General features: G+C 37.0%; 1 protein-coding gene across 4 annotated transcripts in view; it reads left to right on the forward strand.

Moving 5' to 3' along the window:
- GGNBP2 (gametogenetin binding protein 2) overlaps window positions 1-16,203 on the forward strand; it is a 32,828-nt gene that overhangs the window by 9,549 nt on the left and 7,076 nt on the right. For 3 of the 4 annotated variants that reach the window (XM_059381020.1, XM_059381022.1, XM_059381019.1), the window contains 5 exons: window positions 1,313-1,566; window positions 3,644-3,742; window positions 7,803-7,916; window positions 13,693-13,902; window positions 14,951-15,125. In XM_059381020.1, the coding sequence (XP_059237003.1) occupies window positions 1,313-1,566; window positions 3,644-3,742; window positions 7,803-7,916; window positions 13,693-13,902; window positions 14,951-15,125 (852 nt within the window). The remainder of the gene's footprint in view (window positions 1-1,312; window positions 1,567-3,643; window positions 3,743-7,802; window positions 7,917-13,692; window positions 13,903-14,950; window positions 15,126-16,203) is intronic. The other variant, XM_059381021.1, reaches the window with a different exon arrangement.

A 16,203-nucleotide genomic window follows, 5' to 3' on the forward strand; every position in this document is an offset into this window, starting at 1 on the left:
CTTGTTACTATATTTATGCACTTGTTATATGAAAGAAATTTGGTGGTATTGTGTTGTACATGCCCCTTTGGCTTTACTTTCACCAAGCCATCTTTCCCTGTTTTTGAAAGACGGGGTATACAACTTTTCATTGAGAACTTGTTGGTTTTCTTCTGTAGTGGTTGTTTTGTTCAAGTAAAAAAAAAAAAAAAATCCTGGTACTGTGAACTTCATGATTTGTATTTAATTTTTAAACAGTATGATACCTTATAAAATCCTGTATATAATCAAGATAATGGAAGGTAAATTGTTGCTGTACTTCAAAATTCTGTTTCTACTTTTGGAGAAAACTTTGAATGAAAGATTAATGGTAAATATGAGGAAATTCTTTGGAGTATCTTATCCATCTTTTCTGGTAAAGCTAGAAACACTATTTGTAGTATAACTGTAACTCCATCCAGATAGAAGTTATTTACTAGAGTTTTGCCCATTTCTCTACAGCTGAGGTTCTCAGTTATTTTTCTACCTTGTCATAACCAACAGATAATATTTATATGCACCACCCTGTTAGTTACTCACTGCAGGCTTCTTACATAGGTTTGATAGGCCTTGTTCTCTCCCACTAATCTGTAACACACCTGTCCATACCTCCAGGTTGAGAATTGCTGCTTTGCATGAGCACCATCCTAACTTGATTCTAGTAGCTAAATATAGTGTTCTTGTTAAAAATTGAGAGGAAGACATGGCAAAGCTGCATTCCATCTTTTTTCTTTGTTTGAAAATTTTTTTTGAAAATTGTATTTGTTTGCAAGAGGGAGCTGAGATAGCGACAGAGATAGCAGGAGAGAGCACAAGCAGGGAGGAAAGGGAGAAGCAAGCTCCCCGCTAAGCAGGGAGCCCTCTGTGGGACTCAATTCCAGGACCCTGTGATCATGACCTGACCTGAAGGCAGTTGCTTAACCAACTGAGCCATCCAGGCGTTCTAAAAATTTTTTTATTTCAAGTGAGTGTACTAAGCTTAATAGTCTCTGAACAAACTGAATTTCCAGAGGCAGGGCTTCTTTTTGTATGCTGAGGCATGTAACTGCTTAGCCCTGACATCCTCCCAGCAGAGTTTTTTAGACCTTAGATGCTAGAACAGAGGGCTTTGTGGAGCAAACTCAGTACAGCGTGGGCAAGGCCGACTTGTTTTTCTGACTCAGTTTCAGATAGAGATGGCAAGCCCTGCCCATACTGTACTCACTACACAAGGACAGGAACCAGAGTAGTAATAAAGAGAAATTTTATGTCTTTTTTAAGGACTGTTCTTCATTTTTCTCTTCCTCTTTCTCAGCGACATAGCATGCTTAAGCAGCAAGATCTAAGTATTGCCATGGTGGTGACGTCCCGTGAAGTATTGAGTGCACTTTCTCAGCTTGTCCCATGTGTTGGTTGTCGTCGCAGTGTGGAGCGCCTCTTTTCCCAGCTTGTAGAGTCTGGAAATCCTGCACTTGAACCCCTGACAGTAGGGCCCAAGGGAGTCCTATCTGTAACTCGAAGCTGCATGACTGATGCAAAGAAGCTTTATACCTTATTTTATGTACATGGGTAAGTATAATCAATAGGGGTTAGATGACTTAGTTAAAAATTTTAAACTTTGCGACAGTGGTGGCTCTTTTACTAAATTTGGTAGGGGCAAAGCTTGAGTCCAAAATCATTAATTTTTTAAAAGATTTTATTTATTTATTTGACAGAGAGATCACAGGTAGGCAGAGCAGCAGGCAGAGAGAGAGGTAGAAGCAGGCTCCCTGCTAAGCAGAAAGCCCAGTGAGGGGCTTGATCCCAGGACCTTGGGATCATGACCTAAGCGAAGGCAGAGGTTTTAACCCACTGAGCTACCAAGGCGCCCCCAAAACCATTAATTTTATTGAATATCTTCTGTGTGCCAGTGACTATACATATTGTTCTCATATGGAGAGAGGCAGGCAGTAGGCAAATGTATGATTTGTCAGGTAAGTTATAAGAGAGATGAGAATGTTTGGGTGAATTAATATGAAGGATGATTGGGGAAGGCTTCTATGATAAAATGACACTGAGTGTAGACTTTAATGAAGTGAGTAAATAAACCATGTACATATCTGCAGGAAGGCACAGAAGGAGGAGCAAGTGTCAAGTTTCAAAGTTTGGAGTTTTCCTGACATGTTTGAAGAACAGTAAGGAAGCCATTATGGCTGGAGCCAGGTGATTGAAGGGAATAGTAATAAAAGGCCTACTTATGTAGTGCCATCCTGAGTTTTTGGTTATTGTTGGGGTTTTGTTTTGTTTTGTTTTGTTTTTTTACTCTGAATAAGATGGGAAGATTTAGGAATGTTTTGAGCAGAGGAGTGACATGGTCTGACTTGAAGTTTGGCTTACTTTGACCTCTGTGTTGAGAATAAGTGGAAGGATGGTGGAAGGGGAAGAAACAAAAGCTATTTAATAATCCATGCGAGAGATGGTGACCAATGTGGTGGTCACAGAGGTAATAAGAAATGGTTGGATCCTGGGTATATTTTGAGGAATGAGCCAGTAGAATTTTTGGATAGATTGGCCATACAAGAGGACATCAAGGATGATTCTCAGTTTTGGGATCTAAAGAGCAGGACCATTGGTTTCCATTCACTGAGGTGGGTAAGAATGGGAGGAGCAATTTTGTAGAGCTCACTTTTGGACCTGTTAAGTTTGAGATACCAATTAGGCATCCAGGTGGAGTTCAGAGAGGTCTGCTCTGGAGATAAAAATTGATGTCATCAGCACATATGTAGTATTTGAACTGTGTATAAACTACACACACACTCACACACATGGACATAATTTAAATCTGTGAGATGTGAGATGGTCACCAAAGTCTGAATATAAATAGGAAATGAGAAGGGGTCTGACAACAAAAGCCCTAGGCTTTTCTGTTTAGAGGTGGTGGTAGAGAGAATTTTTACTCTCCTGAGAAAAGGCTTAAGGGTTTTTGAATGGAAAACATAATGTGATTTTTGTTTTGAAACGATCACTTCAGCTGCTGAGTGAAGCCTAGAATGTAAAGGCAAAGGATGGGAAGCAAGGAGACCATTTGGGAGGTCAGCTATTGCACTTGACTAAGCTAGAGAGGCGAGTTGGAAATGGATGGTAATGGTGGAGGTGATAAATGATATATTTCTGGGTAATTCAAAAGTTAGAGTTGATAGTCTTTGCTGATTGGTTGGATGCAGGGTGGGCTATTAGCTGTAGGCATTTCTGTATTTGCGTAAAATTTCTGTTGATGGTTCCTCATCAAGGATCGTGTTTATTTAGATATTGTTTGAACAGGGCAAGATTGCTGAGAGGTAGCAGTCAGTCATAAAATATTTGAGTGTCAAGTGCACTGCTAGATACAGCGCAGATATAGGGATGAACAAGGCGGATGCAGTCTGGGGGAATGAGTACATTGAAAAGAACAGGTCTCTTTCAACATACTGACAGACTGGGAATGGACGGGAGAAGACAATTGTACGGATTCTTCTCGGTTAGAAATTGATGAGAAATTTTCAAGGTAAGTGATGTGTCTATAATACTTGAAATACACGTTTGCACTAAAAGGTAGTAAACAGAGATTTTGAAAATTCTGAAGAAAAATGAATATTAATCAAACTTTTAATGATTTATTTTTGATTAGGTCCAAACTTAATGACATGATAGATGCTATTCCAAAAAGTAAAAAGAACAAGAGATGTCAGTTGCACTCCTTAGATACGCACAAACCAAAACCTTTGGGGTAAGTAAAATTGACTGTCAAGATCCTTAGTAATTGTTAAGATTATAAATGCTGATTGTATTTAGTGAAACAAACAAACCAGTTAGTTTTGCTTTATCAATTAGTTAACACTGTAACATAGGTTAAAATAAATCTGTCTCCTAATTCTGTAAGGCCTTTTTGCATTGAGATTGTGTAGGGTCTCAGTATAGATTTGATTTTTATTTTGGAGTTATTTTTTTTCTTATATTAAATATGTTTCAAAGGAAGGAAGTTGAGATCTTTATGAAAATTTATTTAGCCAATACTGAGTTTTTCAAGGTAGTGACATAATTCTTTGATCTGTATAATAGTCATAATGTATAAATTATTGTTCTTGTCTTTCTTATCTCTAGGTCTCCCTAATTTATCAAGGATTAAAAAAAAAGTCTTGGATTAGTTGTAACAATGTGTATTTATGTAACTAATTTGCAGTTTTGTTCTGGTTAGGTGGTACAATGTCCAAGGCTACTTTTGCCCTCATCTCCCAGCACATTATTACATTTGCCCCCCTACAAAATTGCTTTAGGTTGGGGGTGGTTAGGAAAAGGTATTGAATTTGAAGGGGGTGCTTCTAAGAAGTACCTTGTGTTTTGAGGAGAATGGGATGATATAAAACAATACTGGATTGCCTTTAAAAAATTAGTTTTTGAATATCTCATGAGTAGTGCTGCTATCATTGTTGTATAGATCTTTTCCTTCCTGATAAAAGACCTGGATGACTAATTGGTGGTATGTTGATAATCTGTTAGCAAGTTTGTTTGTTTTCCTATACTCAGGAACAAAATCTTAAAACAATTTTATTATGAAAACTGCCTAACGTATAGGGAAGACTATTCAGCAACCTTCCTTCCTACCAGATATCGTCACCCTGATTCAGTAGTGTTATTAAGATTTGTCACATTTGTTTTATTTATCCATCTTTTTCTTTGCTGAAGTACTTTATTTTTTTTTTAATTACTATTATTATTTTTTTTGCTGAAGTATTTTAAAACAAGTCCCAGGCATCACACTTTTTTGCTCCTGCGTATTTCCACATCCATCTCTAAATACATGGACATTTTCTTTCATAATGACACTGCCATTATAACACTTAAAAGAGTTAACTATAATAATCTGATACCCAAATTAGATTTCCACATTTTTCTCTAAAAGTGCCTTTTTAAAAAATGGATTTGTTAGAATCAGGATCCAGACTGAACCACAAAGTATATGGTACCTAATGTGCGAGTACTCTGAACCTGCAGTAAAGCTCCATACAACTTAAAGTGGTTATCGAAAGAAAATTATTTTACACAACTGATTTACAAATCTCTTTAGAGAATTCCTATCTTTCAAACGTAAAATTCAGTCTAGTTTTCTCATTAAGACAGTAATGACCTGAATGACCTGTTGGCTAAAGCCACAAGAGTAGTAACCTACTGCAAAAAGCCTGCCTTCTGATTTTCTTGTTATGAATTTTCTTCATTGCGGAACCAAAAGAGCAACAGATAACCTCAACATCTTACATAGCTGTTCATTGGTACCTTCCTTCAAAGAGCAGTTCTTCTACCTTTGCTCCAGGTTCCATTTCTCAAGTGACTGCTTTATCAATTACCCACTTGTGTTAAATTGGCATACAGCTCTGTTTTCCTATCTTTCAGTTTAAAAACAGAAACAAACCTCCACAGACTTCACATTCCCCTTCAGCAACAGCCCCACCGCATGGGAAGCCAAATGTTTTAGAAGGTTGTTTGCTGAATTATGAAATCAGTGAGTTGATCTTGAGCACTGTCTCCTAAGGGAGCTTCAGGTACTTCAGGTATTTCCACACTCCATATGGATAGCAGGCCAGGGAGTACAGTGTGCTTAGCCGAGACTCCCCCCTCCTCCATTTTGGATGGCTACTGCCATTGTATGATACTGTGACTCTCCATTTTACACATTTCAACTGTTTATCCCCCCCCCTTTTCTGTTTAGACACTCTCCAGGGAAGTGTTAACAGTTGATTAGGTTGAAACCTAATCAATGGCAACAGTCCAGCTCAGCCTTCTTTTTGAAAGTATTCTTGTATCCATGCAAGTAAACCCAAGTTATTGGCTGCTTGGGAGTAAGTTTGAGATCCTGAAGAAAAGTCTAGGCTACAGTCGTAGGCCTGTAACCGAAGACTGAAGATTATCTTAGAGAATAGTATATAAAGTCTACCTAGAGAGAGAGTAGAGTAAGAGAGAAGAATGCTGAGGAATTCAACGTATTGGTAGAAAAGAATCTAGTAAAGAATCTTGAGAAAGAGTGGCCAGAGAGGTAGAAGGAAGCCAAGGGAAAAGAGTGTTAGCTGTGTTGAATGCTCCTGAATCATCAAGGACCCAGAAGTGTCCATTGGATATAGCAGCACTGTGGTAATTGGTGATCTTGATGACTAGATCTGTGGTTGAGTGGAAACAATCCAGATAAGAATGGGTAGAAAAGTGATTGCAATCTAAGGTTATGGTGGATTAAGCTATGAGTGGAAAGTACAGGAGTGGAAAGACTTCTTTTTCAGAAATCTTGATCTTGAAAGGATGGAGTGATAGAAAGTCGAGAGAGGTTATAGATAAAGTCTTAATTTTAACTGTAGCATTTTTTTAGAAGTATTTCTTGGATTAATGCTCTTGTGTTCTGATGATATAATAATCATTCCCCACACTGATTTCATGAACCTTTTCCTGAATTATGAGAACTTGAGTTTGAGAGTTAATCAGTTTTAGGAAATTATGGATCGCTCACGCATGATTAGAAAGAGAGGAAATAAGGGGATAGAGAGTTGAAGGATAGAACATGGAAGATAGCAGTTGTTGAGGTCTTTGTTTCAAATTAGGGTGCTGAACCTTGCTTGAGGTCTTGTTTCAGGGAATAGGGAGCTGAATTGTATGGATGAACTTAAATAGTGGGCAGGGAGTTGAGAAGTACCTATTCAGCATATAGAGAAGGTTAAGTAAAGATTCAGAGGTTTTTCCATCTCAAGCATCCAAGGTAACATTTCTGGGACTGTAGGCAGACCTGCAGAGGAACAGGCAGGAGTCAGTTGTTCAGAATCATGAAATATCAAGAAGACTGTCATTGAATGGAATATAGATCCACATTTCTTTTGGAATGTACATCTGCCAACAAAGCAAAATGCAGGACCAACGCCACACTGAAACATGTGGGGGAGGGAGAGTCTGGGAAGTTTTAGTAAGTTTTTAAAAAATTACTTATATAGTACTTATTACTGATAAAGGCTGTGTAAAATGTAAAATGTTCCTCTTAGTGTGCTGTGTTTATTTTAGTAAATGTAAAATTTTATTGTAGTTAATGTAAAAATGTATTTACCATAATTAGATTAATCTGATTTTTTTTTCCCTCAGCTAATTATAAATGTGAAGGTACAAAACATTGAGTTTTGTTGCCATGGATTAGATATAAAATCACATTAAGTAGAACAAAACTTACTAGAATTTTCAATTTGTGGAAGATTGAACAATTTTATAGATGAAAATATAATTTCTTTTAGCTTTGTTGACTTTAAAGCATTCCAAGTAGATTTGCTTATAAAATGCTTAGTATCTAATGAGTTGGTATCTTGATAAATGTAAATGTTGTTAAATTGTGTCAGATAAACTTAATAGTTGAGCAGAAATTTTTATATAAAAGTATGAGCATACGTCTAATATTTTAATATGGCTAAAATGAATATGTAATTATATACAAATTTGTAAACTTATTATACTAATATGTATTAAAGAGTTCATGATTTTAATTTAGACTATAGAAATTATTCCTTCAGATTATCTGAGTGTCACTAAGCTTTGTACTATACTGTACTACAGTGAAGGGAGCAGTAGCAGTGTCAGTTCAGAGAAGTTAAGTACAGATAAGAGAAGTAGTGAAGACCACAGGAAGGACAGCAAGTGTAGGATCATTTTCCATTATGGACCTTTCCAGGGAACAGCCAGGTAAAATCAAGCAATCCTTTACTCTGCCTTTTTTAATGTTTTAATGTTTATCTAGTCCTCCTTTCACTAATATGTGTTTCTTTCTGCAGAGGTTGTTGGATGGACGTATGGGAACTAATGTCCCAAGAATGCAGGGATGAAGTAGTTTTAATCGACTCTAGTTGTCTTTTAGAAACACTAGAAACTTACCTGCGAAAACACAGGTGAGTCTAAAGGTCATTGCTATATAGTTGGAAGGTGCTGTAAGTGCTCTCTCAGTTATCCAGATTGACCTCTTACCTCCTTCATATAATAGCACTCCAGTCTTCCCATTAATACCTGGTGCTAGGCAGAGCTTAATATTAGGATAAGCATTTCTTTATGGGATGACTCTCAGTGTTAGCCTTCTTGTGTTGAGCCAGCATCTCCTCTTTTTGTATTTTTTACCTGTTGGTTCCACGCCAGTGAAGTGTACTTAGTTGGGGAAAGTACTGAATCACTTTAGAAACTCTAGTATTCCTTGTTTTTATGATAGAAGCATTTCATGTTGTCATTTTCAAAATTAAAGTTTAAATTAGTGGTTTTCATTTAGTACTATTTTGAATGATTTCTTCTATAATCATTTGTCAAGACCTAAAAATAGAGTTGGAATTTGTGTGGTTCATGTACTGAAAAAGTAACTTCAGGTTTTTCTTTTTAGAATACCATTTTATAAAGGAATTTTCTCTTTTCTTTTCTTTTCTTTCCTTCTTTCGTTCCTTCCTTCTACATTTTATTTATTTGAGACAGAGAGTGCACAAGGAGGAGACGGACAGCGGGAAAGGGAGAAGCAGGCTCTCTGCTGAGCAAGGAGCCCAATGTGGAGCTCCATCCCAGGACTCTGGGATATGACCTGAGCTGAAGGCAGATGCTTAAATGACTGAGCCACCCAGGTGTCCTACAAAGGAATTTTCTAAGTGTCATTAGCATTTGGAAATTTGTAGGTAGGGAGAGTGCAGTAGGAAAGGAAACTGGTAAGGGAGCTGTCTAGAGATGGTATTCTAGGAGGGAGCTGTACTCTTTTAATGTAAATTCGTCACATGTTTGGTGTTTGGTTTTGTGTTCTTTGACCTGGGACATAAATACATACTTACTTTAGGGATACTTGAAAACATACGTGAATGATAAAAACTAGGGTTTATCAAGATTCATGTTTATATGGCAATGAGCTAATGACTTAATCTGCATACTAAGTTTATTCAGTGTTTTTCTTTTTTCAGTTACAAACTTCCTTGTTTATTTGCCTTTTTGGTTGATTATACCCAAGAGAGTAGAGAATATGTCAAGTATTTGCAGTTTTGTCAGAGAGGGATTATCCAGACAAAAAACATTTAAATATGTAGGTCCATTATAGATTGCTTCCTTTTTCAATATGAATTGATCCCTATATTCAACATTAATTGGTCCATCCAAAAGATAGCTTTTTGGGGTGATAAATGACTAGTTATAAGAGCTAATGTTTAGGAGTTTCCAGTAATGGTTGTAGATATTTCCTTTATTGGGGTGGCAATATTTTAGGGCTCTGAGCAGGTGGAATCTACTTAATAACTATCTGAAGGGTGGGGAGAAGTATGATTAAGAAAGATTGCTTTGAATCTGGGTTCTACTAATTATAACTTTGTACAAGTTACTTAACATTTCTATGCCTTCTTTTCTTAAGACAAAAATAATGATAGTACGGATTAATTGTAGGATTAAATTTGTCATGGGGATAGACGATACACAGTCGGGCTTACTTAGAACAGTATGTGGCTGGGAATGTAAGCTAGTGCAGCCACTCTGAAAAACGGTGTGTAAGTTCATCAAAAAGTTGAAAATAGAGCTACCGTATGACCCAACAATTGACTACTGGGTACTTACCCCAAAGATACAGATGTGTGATCTGAAGGGGTACCCAGCACCCCATGTTTATGGCAGGAGTTCCACAATAGCCAGATGTCCACATCTGGCTAGGTTCCACAATAGAACCTAGATGTCCATCAGCAGATGAATGGATGGAGAAGATGTGGAAGAGGGGGATGGGGCACACATGGTGGAATATTATGCAGCCATCAAAAATGGAAATCTTGCCATTTGCAACAACATGGGTGGAACTAGAGGGCATTATTACGCTAAGCAGAGTAAGTCAGAGAAAGACAATCTCTCTGATACATGGAATTTAGGAAACAAGTCAGAGGATCATAGGGGAAGAAAGGAAAAAAATGAAACAAGATGAAACCAGAGAGGGACACAAACCATCAGAGGCTCTTTTTTTTTCTCCTAAAGATTTTATTTATTTTTTTGACAGAGAGAGACCAGGAGAGACAGAACACAAGCAGGGGCAGTGGGAGAGAGAGAAGCAGTATTCTGCTGAATAGGGAGCCTGAAACCCGGCTTGATCCCAGGGCCCCGGGATCATGACCTGAGTTGAAGGCAGAGGCTTAACGATTAAGCCACCTAGGTGCCCCAAGAGACTCTTAATCTTAGGAAACAAACTGAGAGTTGCTGGAGGGGTGAGGGGATGGAGTGGCGGGGTGTTGGACACTAGAGAGGGTATGTGTTGTGATGAGTGCTGGGTGTTGTATAAGACTGATGAATCACAGACCTGTACCCCTAAAACAAATATTACGTTGTATGTTAATTAAAAATAATAATTGTAAAAATATATAAATAAAATGTGAATGTATTATATATAATATTTTAAAAACCCAATATCTGGCATATAGTAAGGACATTAGTGAATGTTTGCATGCCAGATTTGCAAATGCTTGTTATTCCTATGTATCTAGTTCTTGTTTTAGGTCCAGTTTGAGTTTTTGAGGTATGTATAATAAAAATTTGTTGGGGAACTAAGGTGGCTCAGTCTGTTAAGTGTCTTGACTCTTGATCTCAGCTCAGGTCTTTATCTCAGGGGTGTGAATCCAGGCCTTATGCTGGGCTTGGTGCTGGGTGTGGAGCCTACTTACAATAAAGATTTTATAACACTGGCCAGTTAAGTATTATGGTAGTAAATTATTAGAAATAAAGTGTTAAACTATGAAACCTCTGCCTTAAAAATTTTTTTTACTTTTATGTGCAAGTTTTCTTTTTGAAAACAGAAAAATCATTTTCATTCTTATAGCTTATATATAGTATTTTTAAGTTGCTGTTTACTTATGTTACTTATGATTATTACAGATATTAAAGATTATGTACAAAGATTAAACTACTATGAGGATTTAAAGTTAGTAAAATAAGAGCAAAATATTTTCAAGTTTTATTATTGCTGCTCTATGACATCTAACCATTTATTTACCTGAAATTGTAAACTTAATCTTTTATAACTCAAGAACACAGAAAAATTTGTTATTTCTGCATCCAAGTCTTTATTCTCCCCCCTCAAGGGGAAGACTTTTTTTTATTGTAGCAAAAAAAAAAAAGTAAGTTTACTTCTTAAACAGTTTTTAAGTGAACATTACAGTGTTGCTAACTGTATGCACGTTGTTGTACAGTAGATCTCAAGAATTTTTCATCTCGCATGATTGGAACTATACCCATTGAACAACAATTTCCCCATCAGCCCCTTCTCCCAAGCCCTGGCAACCAGGGTTCTGTTTTCTGTTTAATGAATTTGATTATTGTAGATACTCACATATGTGGAATCATTTGGTATTGGTCTTTCTGCGATTGGCTTATTTCACTTAGCATAATGTCCTTAAGAGTTCATCCATGCTGTAGCATATGATGCAGAATTTTCTTCTTAAAGCTGCGTAATAGTCCATTTATGTATGTACTGCATTTCCCTATCAGTGGACATTTTGGTTGTTGCCCCTACATCTTAGCTATTTCTACAAATGCTGCAATGAATGTGAGTGTGCGGATATCTTTTTGAGATCCTGTTTTCAGTTCTTTAGGATATATACCTAAAAATGGGATTGCTGGATCATAACGATAGTTCTGTTTTTAAATTTTTTTAGGAAATGCCATACTCTTTGCCATTATTGGCAGCACTATTTTACAGTTTCAGCAACACCAGTATCAAGGGTTCCAGTCTCTCTACATCTTTGCCAGCACATGTTGTTTTCTATTTTTTTTTAATAGTGGCTATGCTAAATGTATATAAAGTAGTATCCAGTGGTTTTGATTTACATTTTCCTGAAGATTAGGAAATCATCACCTATTCAGTGCATGAAATTTTTCTTCCAGTGTTTTCTTCTGGGAGTTTTGTAGTTTCATGTTTTACTCTTTAGGTCTTTAGTCCATTTTGTGTTAATTTTTGCATATTCTGTGTTTTTTGAAGCATTAGTGCCTCAGTGATTTAACTTGTCAGCATTATTGCTTGTGTTTACTAATTGGGCTTAGGGACTCTATATTAACATGTATTCATTTCAAGAAACAAATGTGTGAATCAACTAATATGTGGCAGTATAAGGGTAAATAAAGTAAGAAGTGTAAATTGCAAATATAGGAAGATAGAGGAAGGCTGAATTCTAGTTATGGGAATTGCAGAAGGCATCTTTAAAGATGGACATGATTTAGGCAGATGGAAAAGGATGCGGAAAGGGGTGGGGAGGAAGCAGAAGAAACAAGACTTTGAAGTAGGGACATAATCTGTTATGTTCACGGTAGTCCATTGTCTGTATGGTATGTGTTCAGGAGCAGGGTAAATTGTCTAGGGGGAATTGGAAAGAAGACCTGTAAGAGATGTAAGAAAGATGTAAGAAAAAATTGATACCAGTTGGCTCCACCCTAAAAGAGGACCTAAGAAGAAGTTGGAGGTTAACTGAGGTTTTCTTCCTGGGTGACTGTATGAATGGTGATGTTCTTAATAGTTTTGTAAGGGAACATTCATGTTGCCCTTGGTTTTGGAGAGGAAGTTAAAACATGTTACCTATTATACATCTGTGATGTCTCCCATTTTACAGTATGGGTTTAGCCCTCAGGCAAGGGCAGAAGACTTGAACAAGAGCTGTAGAGGTAAGAGGTATACCTGTTGGCTGAAGCCATTGTAACAGAAGAGGCCAGCTAGGGAGATGAATGAATATAAAGAGATTAAAATTTCCTCATTCCGCCACAGCTGATCTTCTCAGAGATACAGTTATTAATTTTATCTTTTTTTTTATCAGACTTAAGTTCTTTCTTGTTTCAGGAAATCAAAGCTAAAGAAACAAGGTTCTGTTTTTCTTTCTGATTGAATAATATTTGGTTTCTAAAATAAAATGTCATCATCCTCTATGTTCACATTCTTTTTTTTCTCTTCTACACTTTTGTAACTGAAATTTAGACTACATTTCTATGTATATGTTATCGGGCGCTTGGGTGGCTCAGGGGTTAAGCCGCTGCCTTCGGCTCAGGTCATGATCTCAGGGTCCTGGGGTCGAGTCCCGCATCGGACTCTCTGCTCAGTGGGGAGCCTGCTTTCTCCTCTCTCTGTCTGCCTCTCTGCCTACTTGTGATCTCTCTCTGTCAAATAAATAAATAAAATCTTAAAAAAAAATTTAAAATCTATGTATATGTTATCAATATTATGATTATATATTGAGAAACATGCGTTTTTTTAAAAGAAATTTGACTTTTGGGAATTACTAGTAAACTAAAACTACATGTGCCACTTTCTTGCCCCTACCCTCTTTCTTATGTTTAACTAGTAAGATATTAAAATGTCGTAGCAACATTTGGATTCAGGTTTACGGAATGAAGGTGGCACAACTGTTTTTAGAGGTTGAAAGGAGTGGGATTCTTGAGTCACTTGTTTGTGGCTTCTTGTTTTCATGTGTCTGTCTCATTTAAGAATCATTTATTTGCAAATGGAGATCTAGCTATACTGTAATCCCTAAATTTGTATTTCTCTTATATGTGTATGTTTTAAATGTGTGTCTGGAGGATTTTTTTTTTTTAATGCTCCACATGGTAGGGGAGTGTCATTGTCTAGTACACTGTTAACGAGTTTCATGAAATAATTATGCAGCTAGTTCTTAATTTTGAAGTTTTTCTTTTCAACAGGTTTTGCACTGATTGCAAAAATAAAGTCCTCCGAGCATACAACATCCTTATTGGTGAACTTGATTGCAGCAAAGAGAAGGGCTACTGTGCTGCACTTTATGAAGGCTTGCGGTGCTGTCCACATGAACGGCACATACACGTTTGCTGTGAAACAGACTTCATTGCACATCTCTTGGGTCGTGCTGAGCCAGAGTTCGCAGGAGGGTATGAGTATGTAATTTGCTAGAATGGGCTATCTAGCGCTTTGCTTCATTTTATTACTGAAAGTTTATTTCCATCACCTTTTGCCTCAGTACATATGATATATGTATAAATTAAAGTGTGCCTTTGAAGATTCTGCTTTCTTTAAAGTATGCATTTGACTGAGTAAAAATAGGGAGAAAGTGTTGTGTGGTGTTCATTTCAGTCCTCTGCTCCTTGTTGCTTGAAGTAGATAGGCTTTTTTTTTTTTGCTTTCATTATTATAGATTATCATTTTCATCAGAAAATGATTAGAAGGGATTTACCCCCTCCATCCATGCATTTCCATGTTTAAATTTTGTTCATAATGATGGTTTTTGCATAGGAAGAAAGGTCTTTGCGGCAAGGGGTTAAATACTTAATATTGAGTGTAATTCATGAACTGTGTATATTATTACTGAATTGTATAAGAACCTAAAATTTTATCTCTGGCTTTGTCATGAAAATAATATCTGAGAAAGGTGTTCTAGAATAAATTGAATCCATTTTCCTTTGTGTTTTGTGTATCAGCTCTCATTTGAGTGCCTACTTTCTGCTAGCCATTTAGAACATGAAGACTTACAACTGAAATTCCGTGAACACTTCTACTGAAGACTAGCCTGGAGGGCTTTTGTCCATGATTGAATCACGTTGGCATTTCTCCATTCCCCCTCAAAAAAAAAGAAACAAAGCAAGTAGGCATTTGTTAAAATTGGAAGGTGAAAGGAGCTGTCATGCCTACCTGTGAGCTGGACACATATATAACTTCTCTGTGCCACAAAATAATCTCTCTTCAGGGCCAGTTCCTGAATTATCTTATTTTTAGCAATATTAGGACTGATTCTGCTTGCATGTGTATTTCTTATTGGTTATATACATGTGTGCTTCTATGTTTATATGTATATTGAATTTGAATGTATAACTGGCTTATTACATATGCAAATTGTGTTTTAAAACCTGAACTTGAAGTTTATCTGTCTCTTAGTGTTTCAGTAAAGGGTATTAGGAATTATTATGTATGATTTATTCTCCTTTACAGGCGAAGAGAAAGGCATGCTAAGACAATAGATATAGCTCAAGAGGAAGTTCTGACCTGCTTGGGAATTCATCTTTATGAAAGACTGCATCGAATCTGGCAAAAACTACGAGCAGAGGAGCAAACATGGCAGATGCTTTTCTATCTTGGTGTTGATGCTTTACGCAAGAGTTTTGAGGTAAAAACAGTGGGCTGCTTCAGTGTCTAAGATTGCTTAGTCACATTATTAGACTGAATGTTAATATTAAGCTGCCAGTCTGATTTTACCTCAGAGGCCTGTGATCCAGTCATAGTGTCATGTATCTGAAGGCGTTCAGGGAGGGGAATTGGAATTTAGAAGAGGTTTGTGGATTTTTCTTTGTTTTTCAGTCCTCTTATTCTGCCAGCTTTGGTTTTTAGACTTTCAGAGTAGAAAACTGAAGTTTATGATTATTTAGCAAGATGTTGCTATCAAATATATCTAATGGAAAGTTAAAAGCAACCCCAAAATAAGCAACAAAATTAGAAACTTTTTTTTTTTTTTTTTACAGATTTTATTTATTTATTTGACAGACAGAGATCACAAGTAGGAAGAGAGGCAGGCAGAGGGAGAGGAGGAAGCAGGCTCCCTGCTGAGCAGAGAGCCCGATGCGGGGCTCGATCCCAGGACCCTGGGATCACGACCCGAGCTGAAGGCAGAGGCCCCAACCCACTGAGCCACCCAGGCGCCCCCAAAATTAGAAACTTTTAATGAGTCTCAGCTTGCCTGCCGATGTCCAGTAGCTTCTTTATATTGCTGGTATTGGGTTTAGTGCTTATGATTTGGTAACTTTTTTGAGGGGGGAGTTCTACACTGTCAGCACATAAAATATTGGCTAGTGAACATTTTGTTACATTCTAGGGCATGTTCTTAACCCTAACTGGGTCACAGATCCCTTTTGAGAATACTATGAAAGCTATAAACCCTTTTTTCAGAAGCACATCCATGAGCTTTAAACATTGTTCTGGGGAGTCTGAGGAGATTTGTACTGGTTCTTGGTGAACACATTCCTGTTTCCTTTTCTTTCTGTATGTTTGTGACTTCAGAAACTAGATCATCTAATCAGGTTAAATAGTCTTCTCATTGTGTGAAGAAATGAATATTTACTCTGCTGTGTTAAAAATTTTGGAATTTGAAACTAGAATATTGCCAGTTTGGAATAAGAGTGTGTGTAAGTCTGCCTTTCCTGTTGGGATTCATGGTATATTCACTTGCTATGGATTTTAAGATGTCGTCA

Source organism: Mustela nigripes, chromosome 16 (genome assembly GCF_022355385.1).
Source record: "Mustela nigripes isolate SB6536 chromosome 16, MUSNIG.SB6536, whole genome shotgun sequence".
Lineage (NCBI taxonomy): Eukaryota > Metazoa > Chordata > Mammalia > Carnivora > Mustelidae > Mustela > Mustela nigripes.